The sequence below is a fragment of the Merops nubicus genome, unplaced genomic scaffold, assembly GCF_000691845.1.
Source record: "Merops nubicus isolate BGI_N331 unplaced genomic scaffold, ASM69184v1 scaffold10223, whole genome shotgun sequence".
Classification (NCBI taxonomy): Eukaryota; Metazoa; Chordata; class Aves; order Coraciiformes; family Meropidae; genus Merops; species Merops nubicus.
Genome location: NW_008599551.1, coordinates 23,323 through 38,732, shown reverse-complemented (window position 1 = coordinate 38,732; position 15,410 = coordinate 23,323). Strand labels below are relative to the sequence as shown.

The following is a 15,410-nucleotide window of genomic DNA, read 5'->3' as shown; positions in this document are numbered from 1 at the left end:
TATACTCACCGTTAATTTTTTATCTGTCTTTGTAAACATAATTATTAAAATGGAAAAACTATCAAAACATTGCATAGCACTCTGATAACAAATTCAGGAAAGAAAAATATTCTGGCCATATAACTAGAAGCACAAGAACATTTAATTTACATAAAAATCTTTATTAACAATGTAAAACGTTTATTATCTTACAGTCTCGGATAATTGTGGCATGCCCTATAAGAGTTAATAGTGATATACAGACACCATGCTTTGATTTCTATTGGAAATAGAATGGGTTGGTGGTGTGTTTTACATTGTTTATTTTAATATACCTTCTTTTAATAATTCTTTTTTCCAAAAGCTTATAGAGTTGCTACCAGCTTAAAAGGAATTCTGTTGCTTATATGCATTGTACAGTTTGTAGATATTATGATTTCTCCATATTTACAAGTTCTAAGTATTTTAATATATGGTTTGTGTACCATAAATTAAGATATTTTTCTATGAGGCTTTTAAATTGAGATATAGTAGTAGACTAAATATGAATGAGAGCACAAAAAGCAACTGGAGATTTTATGCAAATTCCGTTACAATATTGTTTAGATGTTTTAGAACTTTAATACTTTTGCTGTTAAATAGTTTTCTATGCTTAAAGACTTAGAATATGACAAAGTATTTTAATGTGATGCTAATAAGAGTACTGTACTACGCACAAACTTTTAGCTGTGGTTCAAACAATTGAAAAAAAACTTTAAAATTATCTATTAACCATAATTCATGTGTCTTTTCTCTGCATGGTTGAAAATAAGCATGCAAAACATACTAAAAAGTTTTAAAAACATTCTGAGTTATGCTAGATCTATTCCATAGCTGGTTTTTGACCACCATAACTTTGAACTATTAAAACCCTTATTTTGAAAAGGGGGATGGAGCAGAAACAGAAAAAGGAACAGGAGAGTGTAGAAAATGTACTTTATAATCAGGATTAGCAATGTTCATCTTTTCAGTGGTCAAATAATAGAAGTTTAATAAAAGTTATTACTTTCTTGGTGCTTCTGTGTTTAATCTTCTAACTTGAGACAAGACAACATAGTCCAAAGAATCTTCGCTTCCGTCTTCTTACCAATGGATACGGAGTCAAGTTTAGGAGGCTGCTATCATCTGTGATGAAAAAACCCACATTTTAATACAGAATGAACACATGCACACACACAAAGGAGTTTATAGAATTTATGTGTCCTAATAGTACCTAGATGGTCAAGTAATAGATCCCATTGCTCTAGGCACAGAGCAAATAATAGCCTGAATTTTGTACATAAGAGTTTTACAATTCTAATTATCAGGACCTACATCATAATGCAATAGAAATTCTGGCAAGAAGAATACCAATTCAACGATGAAACAGAAATGAAATTACACCTCCAGTACTGGGAGACCTAAGCCACAGTATTCCTGCATCAAATAATAATATTAGGGTCTCCAACAAAACCTAAAGATAAGTAAAGCTTGAGATGCTGCAGACCTTCAAGTTTGGAAATGTTGATCCTAAGATTAAATTCTAGCTCAGTTTAAGCAGTAAAAAAACCCATTATTGGGTAGCTGTTTGTGCACATCAGGGAGAATTACCATTTAAAACTACAACACTGGAACACCTGGGCACATGAAGAGGAAAAACACTTGTCTAGGAAAGTTAACGCTATATACCCTGTTTCTGTTTAGTTTTCTGCCTGTTATATTAACTCCTTTTAAATGAATACAAAAGGTATACATTAGTGCATATACTATGTTAACTAATGCACTAGCAGTGAGCTATCTCACAAAACCTTTAGAAATCACTTTAAATTTGAGCCATCTTCAGGCATGGTTTCAGACTAAGAACTATGCCTCATTATGTTCCTGTTCTGGTTATACTGGGGACCTAGTTTAGACTGTAGGCCCTAGATACTACTGCAATACTAATACTTAACTATAGGAACATACGCAAGAGATCATCTAATACTGGCACTCAAGCTTATGAGCATACTGACTAAATTTCTTAGCATAGTAACTTTCCTGCTACCATTTAAGGGAATTCTATACAAAGAAAACCAGGTCTGTGAGCAGTCAGTAACATTATATAAAGCTTTTGTGAGACTGAAGTCTTAAATCCATCCTGGGTGTCACTGAAAGCAATAGTAAAACACTCATTCATTTACTGAAAGCAGGATTGGGTTTTGTAAAGATCAACTCATTTAATGTCATTTATTCATTTCATAATCATTCTCTCAAACAGTGCTTGTAATTCATACACATGTCAAAATTACAGCCCCGACCATATTAATAACCCTATATTTTTTTTAATAATTACTTATACTGTTATCTAGCTTTAATTAATTCAAAGTCTTGGAATATTTTAAAAATCATAGTGAGTATGTATGACTGTCCCTTCCTGAGGCATCCATTCTGAGTGGTCACCCTCCAGCTCTGGTTGTAGCTGGAGTTTGTGCGAGCTGTAAGAATGCCGTTTACGAGGACCTGATCCTGGGGCATGTCTCAGAGTTTTTAAACTCTAGCTGACATGTTTCCCATCCTGCTGCACTGGTCTCAGTGATTTTCTGGCCAGTGCTGAAGGGCAGTGTAGATACCACACAGCAGAGAGGAATTCGATCTGCTTTATATCTCTGTTCTGAATTCAAGTTTCCATATGATTTATATCCTTCAAACGTTTCTTTTCCTTTGTTATTTCCACTGTGCTCCTTTCTTCCAGGCTAGGCACAGGCTTGATGGCGTTCTTCCAGTCTCTACAATGGCACATCTGTACCATGCATCATCAGCCACTCCCTTTCTACTGCCATGTAGTTTTCCATCAAGCCATCCTGCCATAAACTCTTATTTGTATAATGAATTCATCCATTCTATCTTACCACATTATGGTGCATGCTAGGCTGCTTACATCTAGAACTGAGGCAAGATCTAGGACACGTCAAGAATACTTCATTAGCTGCCACTGTGCAAAGACTATGCAGCATTCAAGAAATACACATTCTCAAGAAGAAATCAAAGAGAAAAATTATTATCTTTTTAATGTTGTGCCTATGAAGAAAGAATGCCTGTAGACATGGAATATTTAACACTGCTGGGCCACAGAATGGAGGCTCATTGCCAAATACATGCGTAGGATGGAGATCCTGTACCCCTTTGCATTTATTTGCATGGGGTGCCTTATAGCTGGCTACTGGGAAAAGCTAGATTACTAAACTAGATTACAAAAGCTGGGTTAGCAGATTCCAGGCACATACCTTTTCTGCACAGGACCAGTGTCATGTCACAGAAACTACAAGCCTTGTAGGGGTAAAGCAAATCAGTAGGATCACTCAGTAGTATCCCTGTCATAATCTGTGCAATTGACAACCTCATTACCTTTGAAAAAGAGTCTCCTGAAACAGGGAAGTAAAGAGTTGTGCTGCTGCCTTTGTGTCACTAGGGGAAGTAGATTACTGTATCTATAGATAGCATCTCCATAAAGACCTAGAATACCTCATGAAACTTGAGAGGCCAAAGTTCACATACTAAATTCTGGCTCCATTGAATCAGCAGGGAAGATACTTCACCTACATTTTTCTTTTTGTAGCTCTAGATATTTTGGATCTAATGGAATACAAACCTTTAATTATCATAATTTTCTTTACATGATGAAAATACAAAACCTACCTTGATTTTTCAGTGGTAAAGGCATAGTCTCCCTGAGTTTACTTAAAAGGTTTTTCATTTCTCTCATATCTCTGTGGATACAAAATTTGAAAGAGATAAAATAGAACGGCAATTGAAGACTGAACGTGGAATGGTTCACAGTGTAACTTTATATGCTGAAAAAATGGAACAATAAACACAAAAAGCTGTTGGGCAGGCATTTGGTTCACATATATGTATCAGAAGATGCATACCAAATTAAAGGGCAGTATATTAAATAAGGATCTGTTCTGGCACTTGAGTGTTCCATATTAAATGAGTTGGTTGGCACAATGTCATCCTGGCAGCCAAATACACAACAGGCCTTAAAATTCGCACAAGCTAGAACTCACGTCAACTTAATACCCCTTAACAGCATTTTATAGCTTGTGCCATGAGTGTGTTTCATTGCTCAGAAGAGAATTATATGTTAGCTAATTCATGGCACTTAGGCTCCCTGCACAGTAAGTGGAAATATTAGAAACAGTGCTGTCACGCTTACCCCTCTTAGGACTCTGGCATGAAATTTTCTGAAAAGCAGAGAATGTAACACGTGATGACAAAATATCATCTCACACAGCAAGTTACAATTGGATATGTTTTGAGAGAAGCCAGAAGCTGCAAAAAGGTTCCTGTTTTACAGATAGATGGCATACTAGTCATTTTGTGTGCAGACTTGTAATTTCTTAAGGGTTTCAGGATTTAAAAGCAACATGGGCTTGCCTCATTCACCTACATAGAGAATGGTTCTTAGAAATGAAGCAGCATGAATAACAATAAATTGCTCAGGCTTACTCTGAGTTATGTCTCAGTAGAACAGTATTTTTTATATAAATAAACATGACAACTATTAAAATAGCAGCTGCAGCTTAACATACAAAGCCATGAAAATAGGTAGTTTTTGCAAAGAAATGTTGGCTGTCAGGATTACTCCCTACTTAAGGGTCTCATTTTTGTCTGTCAACTGCATAGCCAAGAGAGTGAGAGAAGTCGACTTTGATAAACCTGTGGATGATGCTCACCACCCCTCCTAAGGCTTCCACATTCATAACTAAGGGCAGAAACAACTGAAATGAATGAGATTCTGTACTTTTGATTTATGAATGCAGAGCCACAGGTGAGCAGATTTCAGATACAAAATGATAAACCACTCAAGATGAGACAAAAGCTGCTGCTTTTAGAGAACCTGGTCTACAAGCAACATCATTTCCCAGCCTTTGTTTTTCACAATTACCCTCTGGTAATTAGCTGAATTAAGAATGTCACTTCTCTCTGCCCTTCTTTTTGGAGCTGCTCTCAGATATGTTAAATGTAACAGAAATGTAAACAGGTTATTTAATTTACGAATCCCTTTTATGCTAGCAACACTGGCTGCCTATTGGAAAAGACTCAATAAACCCTGGACAGAAATTTTTTAATGAATGGAACACTACACATACCTTTCAGTGTTTTCAATATCTGTGGAAACCTGCCATAAATGCTGTTGAATATCTGTTGGTGATGATGACGTGTCTTCTAAAATAGGTACTTCGGAACTCTCCTCCACTTTAGTATCTAGGATCTTGGGTAGGGCACAAGGTTCCTTTCCTTTAAAACGTTTAAACAAAACATGCATCCCCGTTACTTATTAATTAAAACGTATACTCAGATTGTATCATTGATGTTTTGAGCTTGATCTTGCACAGTATAAATGAAGACAGAGAGTGGTGAGTGCAAGCTGTATGTAAGAACTGTTTGGGAACAGAGCAGATCACACCAATCTGCTGATGAGAGTGCTGCTACGTTACTCCTACCAAACAAAACTCCCATTCAGGCATGTGTGGAGCTTAGAATTTTACACAGTGAGTATTATGAAGCATTTCAGTTCGACTCCAACAGCTCACACGTGACACAAAATAAGAGCCAGAGATAATGAAGCAGGAGAAACTAAGTTAACTACAGCATACATTCTAAAAGCAACTTAAAAAAACTTGGGACACTAAAGAACATTGCAATCCGTGTCTCTTAGATATTACAGCAATAATGACAGAAAACAGAAGACAAAAATATACAGTGTTCTGCTTGGTGACTTTAAAAGCAATACATAGCTGCCACTGCTCACAGCCCAAATACACATTATACTCTCAGTTTCCACACTTACACTTGCCTAATTCATGCTCACTATATGGAAACGAAATGCAGTGTTGGAATTGAATGGGAGCTTCATGACATATCTGCCAGGGCTTTTGTCAGGGAGAGAATGGGACAACGGATGTGGAACACAATAATGGAGCATGCAAGAGAGTTAAGTACTGCTGGGAATTTTTGGTACCCTACCAAAACTCCCTGGGACTATCTGAAGGTATTCCTTTTTTGTAGTGGTAAGTACAATCTTGGCACCAAGTACATTCAAATGAACAAATTCAAATTGGAGTGCATCCCAGATACATTACTGAGAAGTTAAAAAGTTTTTCCCCCTCTGGGTTCTCTCATGAAACGGAGTTAAAAAAATCTCAGAAAGAAGCAAGTAAAACTTCCTAAAATTAGAGGAAAAAAAAGTAACTGTTTAAACCACTGGTATGAACAGTTAAGTAGAAAATGGTTCTTCATACCACAATTTTTCCAATTTGAAAAATTTTCACATCAAGACAAACCTGAGTACTTCCTCTAAGGTTTGAGAAAGAACAGGAAAAACAATAACAGCTCATAGAGTAATGGTCATTTAGCTCATTTTTCTGGGACACTGGAGACCAAGGCTGCAGACCATGCTCTATTGCTCTTCCACATCACAAATAAGTATCCCCACTATCAGGCTCATAACATTTTTTTTTTTTTTTCCAAAACAATAAATTCCTGGATCTTACAAAACACTTTTTGGGCAGGTTCTCTAAACTGTTCTATACTGGGAAGTCATCCCTTTGCTGAAAAAATAAAATAAAATCTTGGTGACTTGTCTGAATGTTAAACTAGACACTACTTACACTAAAGAAGATACCTGCTTAATGTTTCTGTTACTTTCTGAAGTCAGTAGGAAGCTCTTTTACTTGCTTCTCCCCGAACTATATCATCTGGGGTTCCAAGAGATTGCATGACCTGACATAAACAAGCTTGCCATCTATAAGAGAATGATGTCCTTTGCCCTTTCTCTGATACTTACTTTGGCATGAAACTGCTAATGTGCTCTGCCAGATCCTTCTGTGAGACACTTTAACCCATTCTAAAATTGTAGATTACCCAAATAAAAGGAAAAATAAAATGTGAAGTTTTCTGACATTGCAGTTATTTAAGTCAGGTCAGTAATGAACTCTGTATGTTCAAAAGCAAGTGCCAGAGAAGGATGATCACATGGCCAGAAGCAGTGGTAGGGAAGAAGAAGTGAAGGCATGACAATGACAGGGAGATAGAGATGAAGGTACCCATATTTTTCTGGTGATGACAAGCATTAGCTGACTCAATTGTTTATGGAACAGCAGCCTAAGCCTACTTCCCAGATTACATGTTTTACTCTGCATCACCCTGTAGGTATAATTTTCAAATTTTTATAGTTCTTAACTACAGCTTATGCTGTTATTTTAAGGGATTTCATACTGTATGGTTTTAATTGTTCTTTTGTGTAAGCTTTGTAATGGATAACCTGTAGTTTGTTAATCAATCTTTGATTGTTCAATTGTTTTCTTTTAATTGTTTTACTTGCTTGCTTTGAAACTCATTTTTCCTGCTTAAAGATTAACCAATAGAACTTGCTGTAAGAGCAGTCTGTTCGAAATCGCATGCTTGCTTGCTTTGAACATACAGCTATTCTGTGTTGTAAACAATGAAAATAGGCGGAAGAATTGGGGTTAGGTTGGGTAATCATGCGTGTAATGAAACAATCACCAAGAATGATACACCCCCCTCCTTCAAGCCCACTGGAAGGCAGAAAGGACCCCCTAGCAACAGCTGGCGCAGCCGCAGAAGGAAGAAAGAGATACGTTACACCGGAAGAAGAAGAGCATATAATGAGAGACTTGGGGGGGTTGTTGCGCGCCGTTGGTGGAGTGAGGAAACTCCCCGGCCGCACAGCGCTGTTTTACTTATTGCTGCTTGCTTAATAAAATTACTAAATTAATATTGGCGTGGTCTCACTAATAAAATATAACAAGCTTCATTATTTTTCCCATTATAGGAAGCCCATAACACCACATACTCTTACCAATATCTCACCACTACTTCAGAAAAGGCTGCTCCAGGGAAACCAATTTGCCACTGATATCACAAGGTGTTACTGCTGGAACTGTGTATTAGTTAACTCTGCCATTATTTTGAAGTGTTACGTTGGAACTCTGACCTGACCTTTGCTGATAGGCTGGCAAGAACAACCCTGTCTATAAATGCAACCTTCAGGGTTGTGCAAGGTGATTCAATGGAAACAATAACAATGGCAAGTGAAATACCAGTAAAGGTTTTTTTTCACAACCTGAGAACAGAAGTACTGAGACTGATAAGTTCTCTTAGCACAAAGGCAAGTTCTTGCAGATTGAGCAGAATGAAGGCACATTTCTTTTCAACTAAAAAGATCTCTTTACCAGTAATTCTGTTGTATTGTGAACAATTCACAAAGCCTTTCTTGAATTTCAGAGCATCTACTCAGTCACTTGAAAACAGTTAAGAGTCAGCTAATAATACAGGCTTTCCTTGAATAATGGATATGATTCAGGCTTAACATTTCTACTACATGGCACAGCCTGCAGAGAAACAATAGCTCTTTAATCTTCTCATCCTTCTAGTGGCAATACTACACATTCTTAAAATAGGGATATGAGCCTTAAATTTTACTTTTAATTTAGTCAGTGGAAAGACTCATTAATTTCAGTTGGAATTTGATTATGCACACAGTGTTGTTAGAGGTGTCCACACACACCTGCCTTCTTGCCAGGTGATTAGACAGAGGTGTTTTTTTCTGTGAAATTTTAATATAAAACATGATGTATTCATTTTCTTCTAGACTCTAATTCAACATTTTTTTTTTTTTTACTTTCAGTAGCAGAGAATGCCTTTGGTACGAAGTTAAATTCATTGAACTAAATAATGCTGAAGATCAAACTTGAGTGAGGATAAATAAGAGTGCAGAAAACGATTAGTTCATTAAGGTTACACACACCCCACCTATGTATGTGTCCCACCTGTTGTGGTTCTTACTACTGCTGTGGTAACCTCTATGTTTGCTTCTGTTGTGCTACCCTATGCACCTACTCTTAGTCATCACCTACTTTGCAGAGAAACTTACACAACGAAAAAAGCTGCTGTAGGTCCCCAAAAGCTAGTTAAGATTTCACTGCAGATGAACTGCAAAGATCTTTGAGGGGAGTAACAGAATTTAGCCACACTGAGAGAACACCTCTCTCAAAAAGAAGACAGCTTTTGCATTAGGCTTCCAACCTGTCAACTAAGGGTAAATGCACAAGCTATAGCTCAAAGCTACAGTGAATTAAAATGAGAATATACAAAGGAGAATAAGAAAGTATTCTGTAGAAAATAAAAAGGAAATGTGGCATTGCAAATATAGCTAGCAGCCTGATGAACTTCTTTCCTGACTTACACTTTGGACCCGCAGAACTCAGAGACTCACTGGAAATATCATTATTAAGGAAAATGCAATAGGAATGAGTCTGTGGTAGCAGTTGTGTTTTCCTCCTTCTGCACCTGTTTTTCTTGTATTAATTTTGGCCTTTTCACAGTGTCCACATGAGAGTGGGTGAGTCTGGATTTGTAAATTCTTGTTTCGCCATACTTGGGTGCTTCTCTTCTCTCTCACTGCTTACCTCTCTCTACTTGCTTACCTCTTGTGTAAGCAATAACATATATCTATCAGCCTTTAAACAAATGTTGAGATTGTAGCACATCCATTAAACAATCTTTCTCCTTCAAGACTCTAAATTGTGTGTAATTTAAAAAGAAACACATAACAAAACCAAAACAAAACCAAACCACTGAATTGAGGGTTTATTTTTGCCCTCTGTTGTATAAGCTATCACATATTTTAGGTTCTATTTTAAGGAAATGCATGTTATTATAAAACACATACTTGAAAAATAACGATTATGCTATGCACTTCTTGTATGGTACATGATACAGTTACCTGTGATTTGGTATCATTCTGATGTTCTTGCAACGCAGAAATGAGTTCAGGTCATGTTTTCATGAGGGGATATTTTCTGTCTGTAATATGTTCACATCATTTTTCCCTAAGTCTCAGTTCTTCCCTTTTTAATGTAAATATTCAGGTACATACCACTCTGGTTAGTGCTGGTAGGGGTTTGCCCTCAGCTGCGTTTACACCAGTCAGATGGGACCTGCACATCTCAATTACAGTGACAGAACTGTGATTTTTTAATTTCCACAAATAGAAATCTTACCACAAATATTCTTGTGGTAAGAATAAACAATATGTAGGAGATAAGCATTAAAGTATTTTGCATCTTATTCTGAGAAATTACTCATGTATAAACACGTAATTTAGAAACAAATATGCGGGAAAAAATAAGACTTTCAGATCATTTCATACAAGAAAATGTAAGATTCTGTGCATCTAATATTTCTCAGAACAATTTTTTCCAATAGATATTCCAATTCTATTAAAATCACTAGACCTACGTGTAAATAACTGGGAGCAGGCATTACCTCTCCATGTGTTTACATTTCTTTTTAACAAGTTACAAACAATATAGCAGGTTGAACTGATCCTGGACCAGAAGAATAACATATTCTTACAACTATACATGAGCAGTGACTTATTTTGTTCAAACTCAGCACAAACGGCTACTAGTTTCATATTCTGTTGATAAGGTAGCTTTAACTATTTTTACAGCATGTTTTGAACTCTGGAAAACACCTCCAGTTGACTTTAACCATCCTGTCTTGCATCTGACTTGTTATATGGGCTTATGGACTCCTTAATTATTAAAATGAGTGCCTTGCTCAAATGATGCACAGTTAACTAACAGAATGATTGCGATCTGCAATTCATCATTTAAAAAATATTTTATAATGAATGTAATTATGTAACCAAACACATCAATGATACCTGTAGATGATCCTAAGGAGTTAATGGTTCCTATGTAGACATGCATAGACATTAAACTTTGGTAATGTGCACTTCTACAGTGACATGCTATAATGATCTAATGATAATACGAATATTTACAGTTCTTAACAACGAAAGGAATATATTATTATTGTGCATATTTGAATCAGCAAAGCACTTTTATCTGTTATGTTTACACATTAAAAATGCAATGAAGTTCTTCATAAGGTATCAGTGAAAACCTTTGACCCCAAAATATTTGTGACTGAATAGAGCAATGTATGCTGAAGTGTAGTTAGTAACTTGGAGCAGTTCTGAGCTTTCTCAGTGTGGGATTCTGTCAATCTCAGTATTAATTTGGAAAAAGGATAATTACATCCAGCAGCTTCTATGGCCAGAAATTATAACTACTTCATCCCTTTCAAACTGTAGTGTGGTGTAAAGAGCATCTCTTTCTTAGTAGAGAGCACTAGCTGAGTTTCTCTTGAGAAAAGAGCATCAGCCTTAGTTTTATCATGGAATCACAGAATCATAGAATGCTTTGGGTTGGAAGGAACCTCAAAAGGTCATCTAGTCCAACCCCCTGCAATAAGCACGGACATCTTCAACAAGATCAGGTTGCTCAGAGCACCATCAAGCCTGACCATAAATGTCCCCAGGAATGGAGCCTCCACCAGCTCCCTGGGCAGCCTGTTCCTGTGTTTCATCACCCTCATAGTAAAGAACTTCCTCCTCATGTCTAATCTAAATCTACCATGCTCGAGCATAAAACCATTGCCTTGTCCTGCTGCTACACAATCTTGTAAATAGCTCCTCCCCAGCTTTCCAGTAGGCCCCTTTCAGATACTGGAAGGCCACCGTACGGTCTTACTGGAGCCTTCTCTTCTTCAGGCTGAATAACCCCAGCTCCCTCAGCCTGCCCTCATAGGAGAGGTGCTCCAGCCCTCTGATCATTTTTGTGGCTCTCCTCTGAGAGGAGGATCATTTCTATAATTTCTTTGGTAATGTCTGGTCAAGATACCAGTGGTCTCTTTATTAATTAGCCACGGGCTGCTGAGAACAGGCTGCATGTCATTCTGCTTGAACCTCTGCTGGCTCTCAAGGAAGAAAATAAATTGGTGAAATCTCATGGAGATTTAAAACCTAACAAACCACTTATCCAACAGGTAGAAGGACTAGAAAATAGAAAATATTACATACAATGGAAAATATTACCTTCAAAAATGAGCTTAAGGAGACAGAAGAACATCAGACACACATATTTATGAATTAAGCAAAGTTTCTAAGGGTAGTACTCTTCGTACACAAGGACAGGGATTACTTTTTTTTTTTTTTTAAATGATCACTTGTTGAAAAACTAAACAGGTGAAAAAGGTAAAAAAAGTGATATACTAGCAACAGGACAATATATTTTATAATGGTGAAACTACTGGCATTTCATTCCCACAGATAAATGTATGAACTTTGCTGACACTGCAGTACCCTGCTCGTTATGTAAATTAAAGAAAGTTATGAGCTCATTCTACTCCTTGGAAAGTAGTAGGTTTTGGCAGAATATAGAATAAATAGCTTGTAAGTTCACCTAGTCTAACACACTATAGCGGGGCCGAGCTGCATCAGATTGCCTAGGGCTATTTCAGGTATCAGTATCTCCAAGGGTGGAAATTTCACAGCCTCTTTGGGTGTCTGTTCTATTATATGACGACCTTCACTCTGAAAAAATACTTAACCTGTAACTGGAATTTCCCGTGTTGCATGATGCCTTTATAACACTTCCAGGTGTTGTAACAACCAAGTATTTAATATAAAAGAACAATGTTCTGTTAGCTATATTCAAATTACTTGAATGCCTGTGATTATATAATTTTTGCCTGCTATAAATTTTTCTGAAGGAATATCACAGAAACTTGGATCCAAGTTACTGTGGTTATCTCTCTGTGGATACAGGACAAAAATTACTCTATTTAGCAATGTCAGAACAGGTACCATGACTTTCTCTATGGTGACAAAAGAAATCAAATTATAGTAAAACCTACTGCCAGGTAGGAACTAAGATGGCCCATACTAAAATGCTGTAATTCTTTTTGTCCAACTTTAGACATCTAAGTCAGACGTTTAGTTAACTAATGTAGATTCCATCCAGAGGCAAAAGGAAGAGACAAGACATATTGGGGTTACTCGGGTCACCTCAAGCTACTTTTTTTTCTGTGATTACAGGAGGTGGTTTGACAAGTGTAACCAATGCTAGGAAAAGCAGTACAATCTGTCTTAAAAAATGATGATTCATTTTAGCAGCTACTGACACCTTGTTACATGATGGCCCTGTTAATTCCGTCTCTTCTTATTTTATAGCTTTCTTCCTGAATTGAGAAAAATCAGAGAAGCTCTATGTTCTGGTTCTGTGTAAAAAGGGGTTCAGGGCAGGACCCACACGGAACAGAACTATATATTCCCCTTCCCCCCCCCTCCCAGAGAGAGAGAGAGAGAGACTTTGAAAAAAAAAATGAAGTATATTGTTTAACAAGGAACAGAAAACTAAAAAGGGAGGTTAAAAAAAAATATATATACAAAGATTAGGGGCAATACAAAAATTTATAAAATATAAAAATACAAAAAATATACAAAACCCTCAGAAATAGTTCCAAGGTCCCACGGAGAGAAAGCCCAACCTCCACCTCCGAGCTGCAGGGCAGGAGTGCAGTTAGCACCCACTTCCTGCCTCTTATCAGAGCGTGTGTCGGAAAGGGAGGGAATACAATGGTTCACCCCCACCCGGGGTCCTCCCAGGTGCTGGAAGGTCACGCCCCCATTCCAAGCCTCAAACCACAACACTCAACTAAGCAGTTATAAACCTCTAGTTCTTACTTTCCTAGAAAAAATATCACTGGCTTTAGCTGCATCCTGTAGCTGGATGTAAAAAATACATTACAGGATCCTTCAGCACAACAGGAAATATAGAAGGTTTGTTACAAGACCTTAATCACAGTTCATTACAGAACTGTCTTGTCTTTAGCTAGTATATTCTGCTGAGATATTATCTGGGGAAGAGTAGTTACGATCACCACACATACAGTCCAAATCAGGCTGTGCCATCACTGAATCATGAGGATACTAAGTAACCTGTTCAGTAAATTGCCTGCATTTCTCCATCTTCCTTTCACTAGGTGGCTAATCAAATACAAAATTGTTAGAGAGATGCACTTTCACTGAAGCAAGGACATGTCCTTTTTGTGTAAAAATACTCTACAGGCAATTTCAGTTCTGAATCGAGTCTCTGATTTATATAAAGGTGGGCAGCTTTTTAATCATATTCATCTGTCTTTTGCTATATACTTGCACTGCTGGATAAATCAACAGGGACAGTAAGGAATCAATTTAATACTACAAACGTGACTTATTGCTCCACCAAACATTTGTCCTCCAATATCATACCAAACAAATACCTCTAGATGACTAAGGGCCTGCCCACTGAACCGACTAACAGCATCTAACACTTTTGGGACACCCCTTTGAAAAAAAAATTTCAGACTTCTAAGCTGCAAGGACATTAATGATACATGCCTGATATGACACACTTCTGTAAGAATTATCATAATTAAACAGAAATACAGATTTTTTTCAGCAGCTGAAAAGATTCAGTGGTATAGTTAATTTCACAGCTTGGTGCTTTAGTCTTTCATGAATACCCACGCATGCCCCAAAAGACCATTCTGTTTTTTTTTTTTTAATCAGCATCTGTACACTTGTGCAGCTCAATACCTTTCCGATGAAACTGCAGTGATCCTAGCAGACATATGGATTTAAGCATTTCTGTTGTATACATTTCTAAGCAACACTGCAACTGGATGTATAGTCTGCAGATTTCAGGATGGATTTCACCATCTTCTGGGCTGCAGCAAAAAGAGAAAAAAAAATAGTTAGGAATGAGACTGGAAGGATATGACGGTCATCAACTCCAATTCCTTTTACTTGCTTGTGTTGCAAGCAATCACATCATAATCTGCTTCATAAACTATTATGTTCTATGTATATGATAAAACCCCTGTGTCTACCAAACTGTATTTACAAAGAATTCCTTAGCTCTGTAAAGCACTAGACTTAACTCAGCTAAACTTGAGTTGTCTTTGGTAACATCGCATGTCCTCACTTTCTCCTCTGCATATTTTTTGAAAAGGAGTAGGTAAGTGGCTGAGATTTTTCCTACTCTTTAAAAGCTTTGGATAATTATCTTCTGTTAGATTTAAGTGGTTTTTTGCTATTCAGTTTCAGTTACCCTTGCTCCTGGTGCAGATGCAGGAGATTGCACAGCCGCTTTCACAGTCACTGTTCAGGTTACAAATCCTGGATCAGGCATAACCAACCCCACTTCAAAGACACTGATAAGAAACAAGTCACTTGCAGTCTTTTAGTTCTATAGTTTCTGTCTAATTTTTTTTCCTCATGTGTTTAAAATAGTAGTCATGTGATACTGCACTGTGAGGAGAATGAGATGTTCAGGAATTTCAGAAAAGTAATAACAATCTTGAATAGAAAAACTGAAATCAAGAGTAATCCTACACCCCAAACTAATTGCTTAGGATGCTAAGAAAATAATTTACCCAGATCCAGGGATCAATTCTCATGCCTGGCTATAAAATCAGACATTATATCTCACTTTTGAAGGCTGAGAATGACGCAT

General features: G+C 37.1%; 1 protein-coding gene across 1 annotated transcript; it reads right to left on the bottom strand.

Moving 5' to 3' along the window:
* Positions 1 to 3,668: 3,668 nt before the first annotated feature.
* On the bottom strand, positions 3,669 to 14,555 carry RGS7BP (regulator of G-protein signaling 7 binding protein). Its single transcript, XM_008937427.1, is given in 3 exon segments — positions 3,669 to 3,741; positions 5,130 to 5,277; positions 14,492 to 14,555. Coding segments are annotated over 3 exon segments (285 nt in total).
* Positions 14,556 to 15,410: the final 855 nt, after the last annotated feature.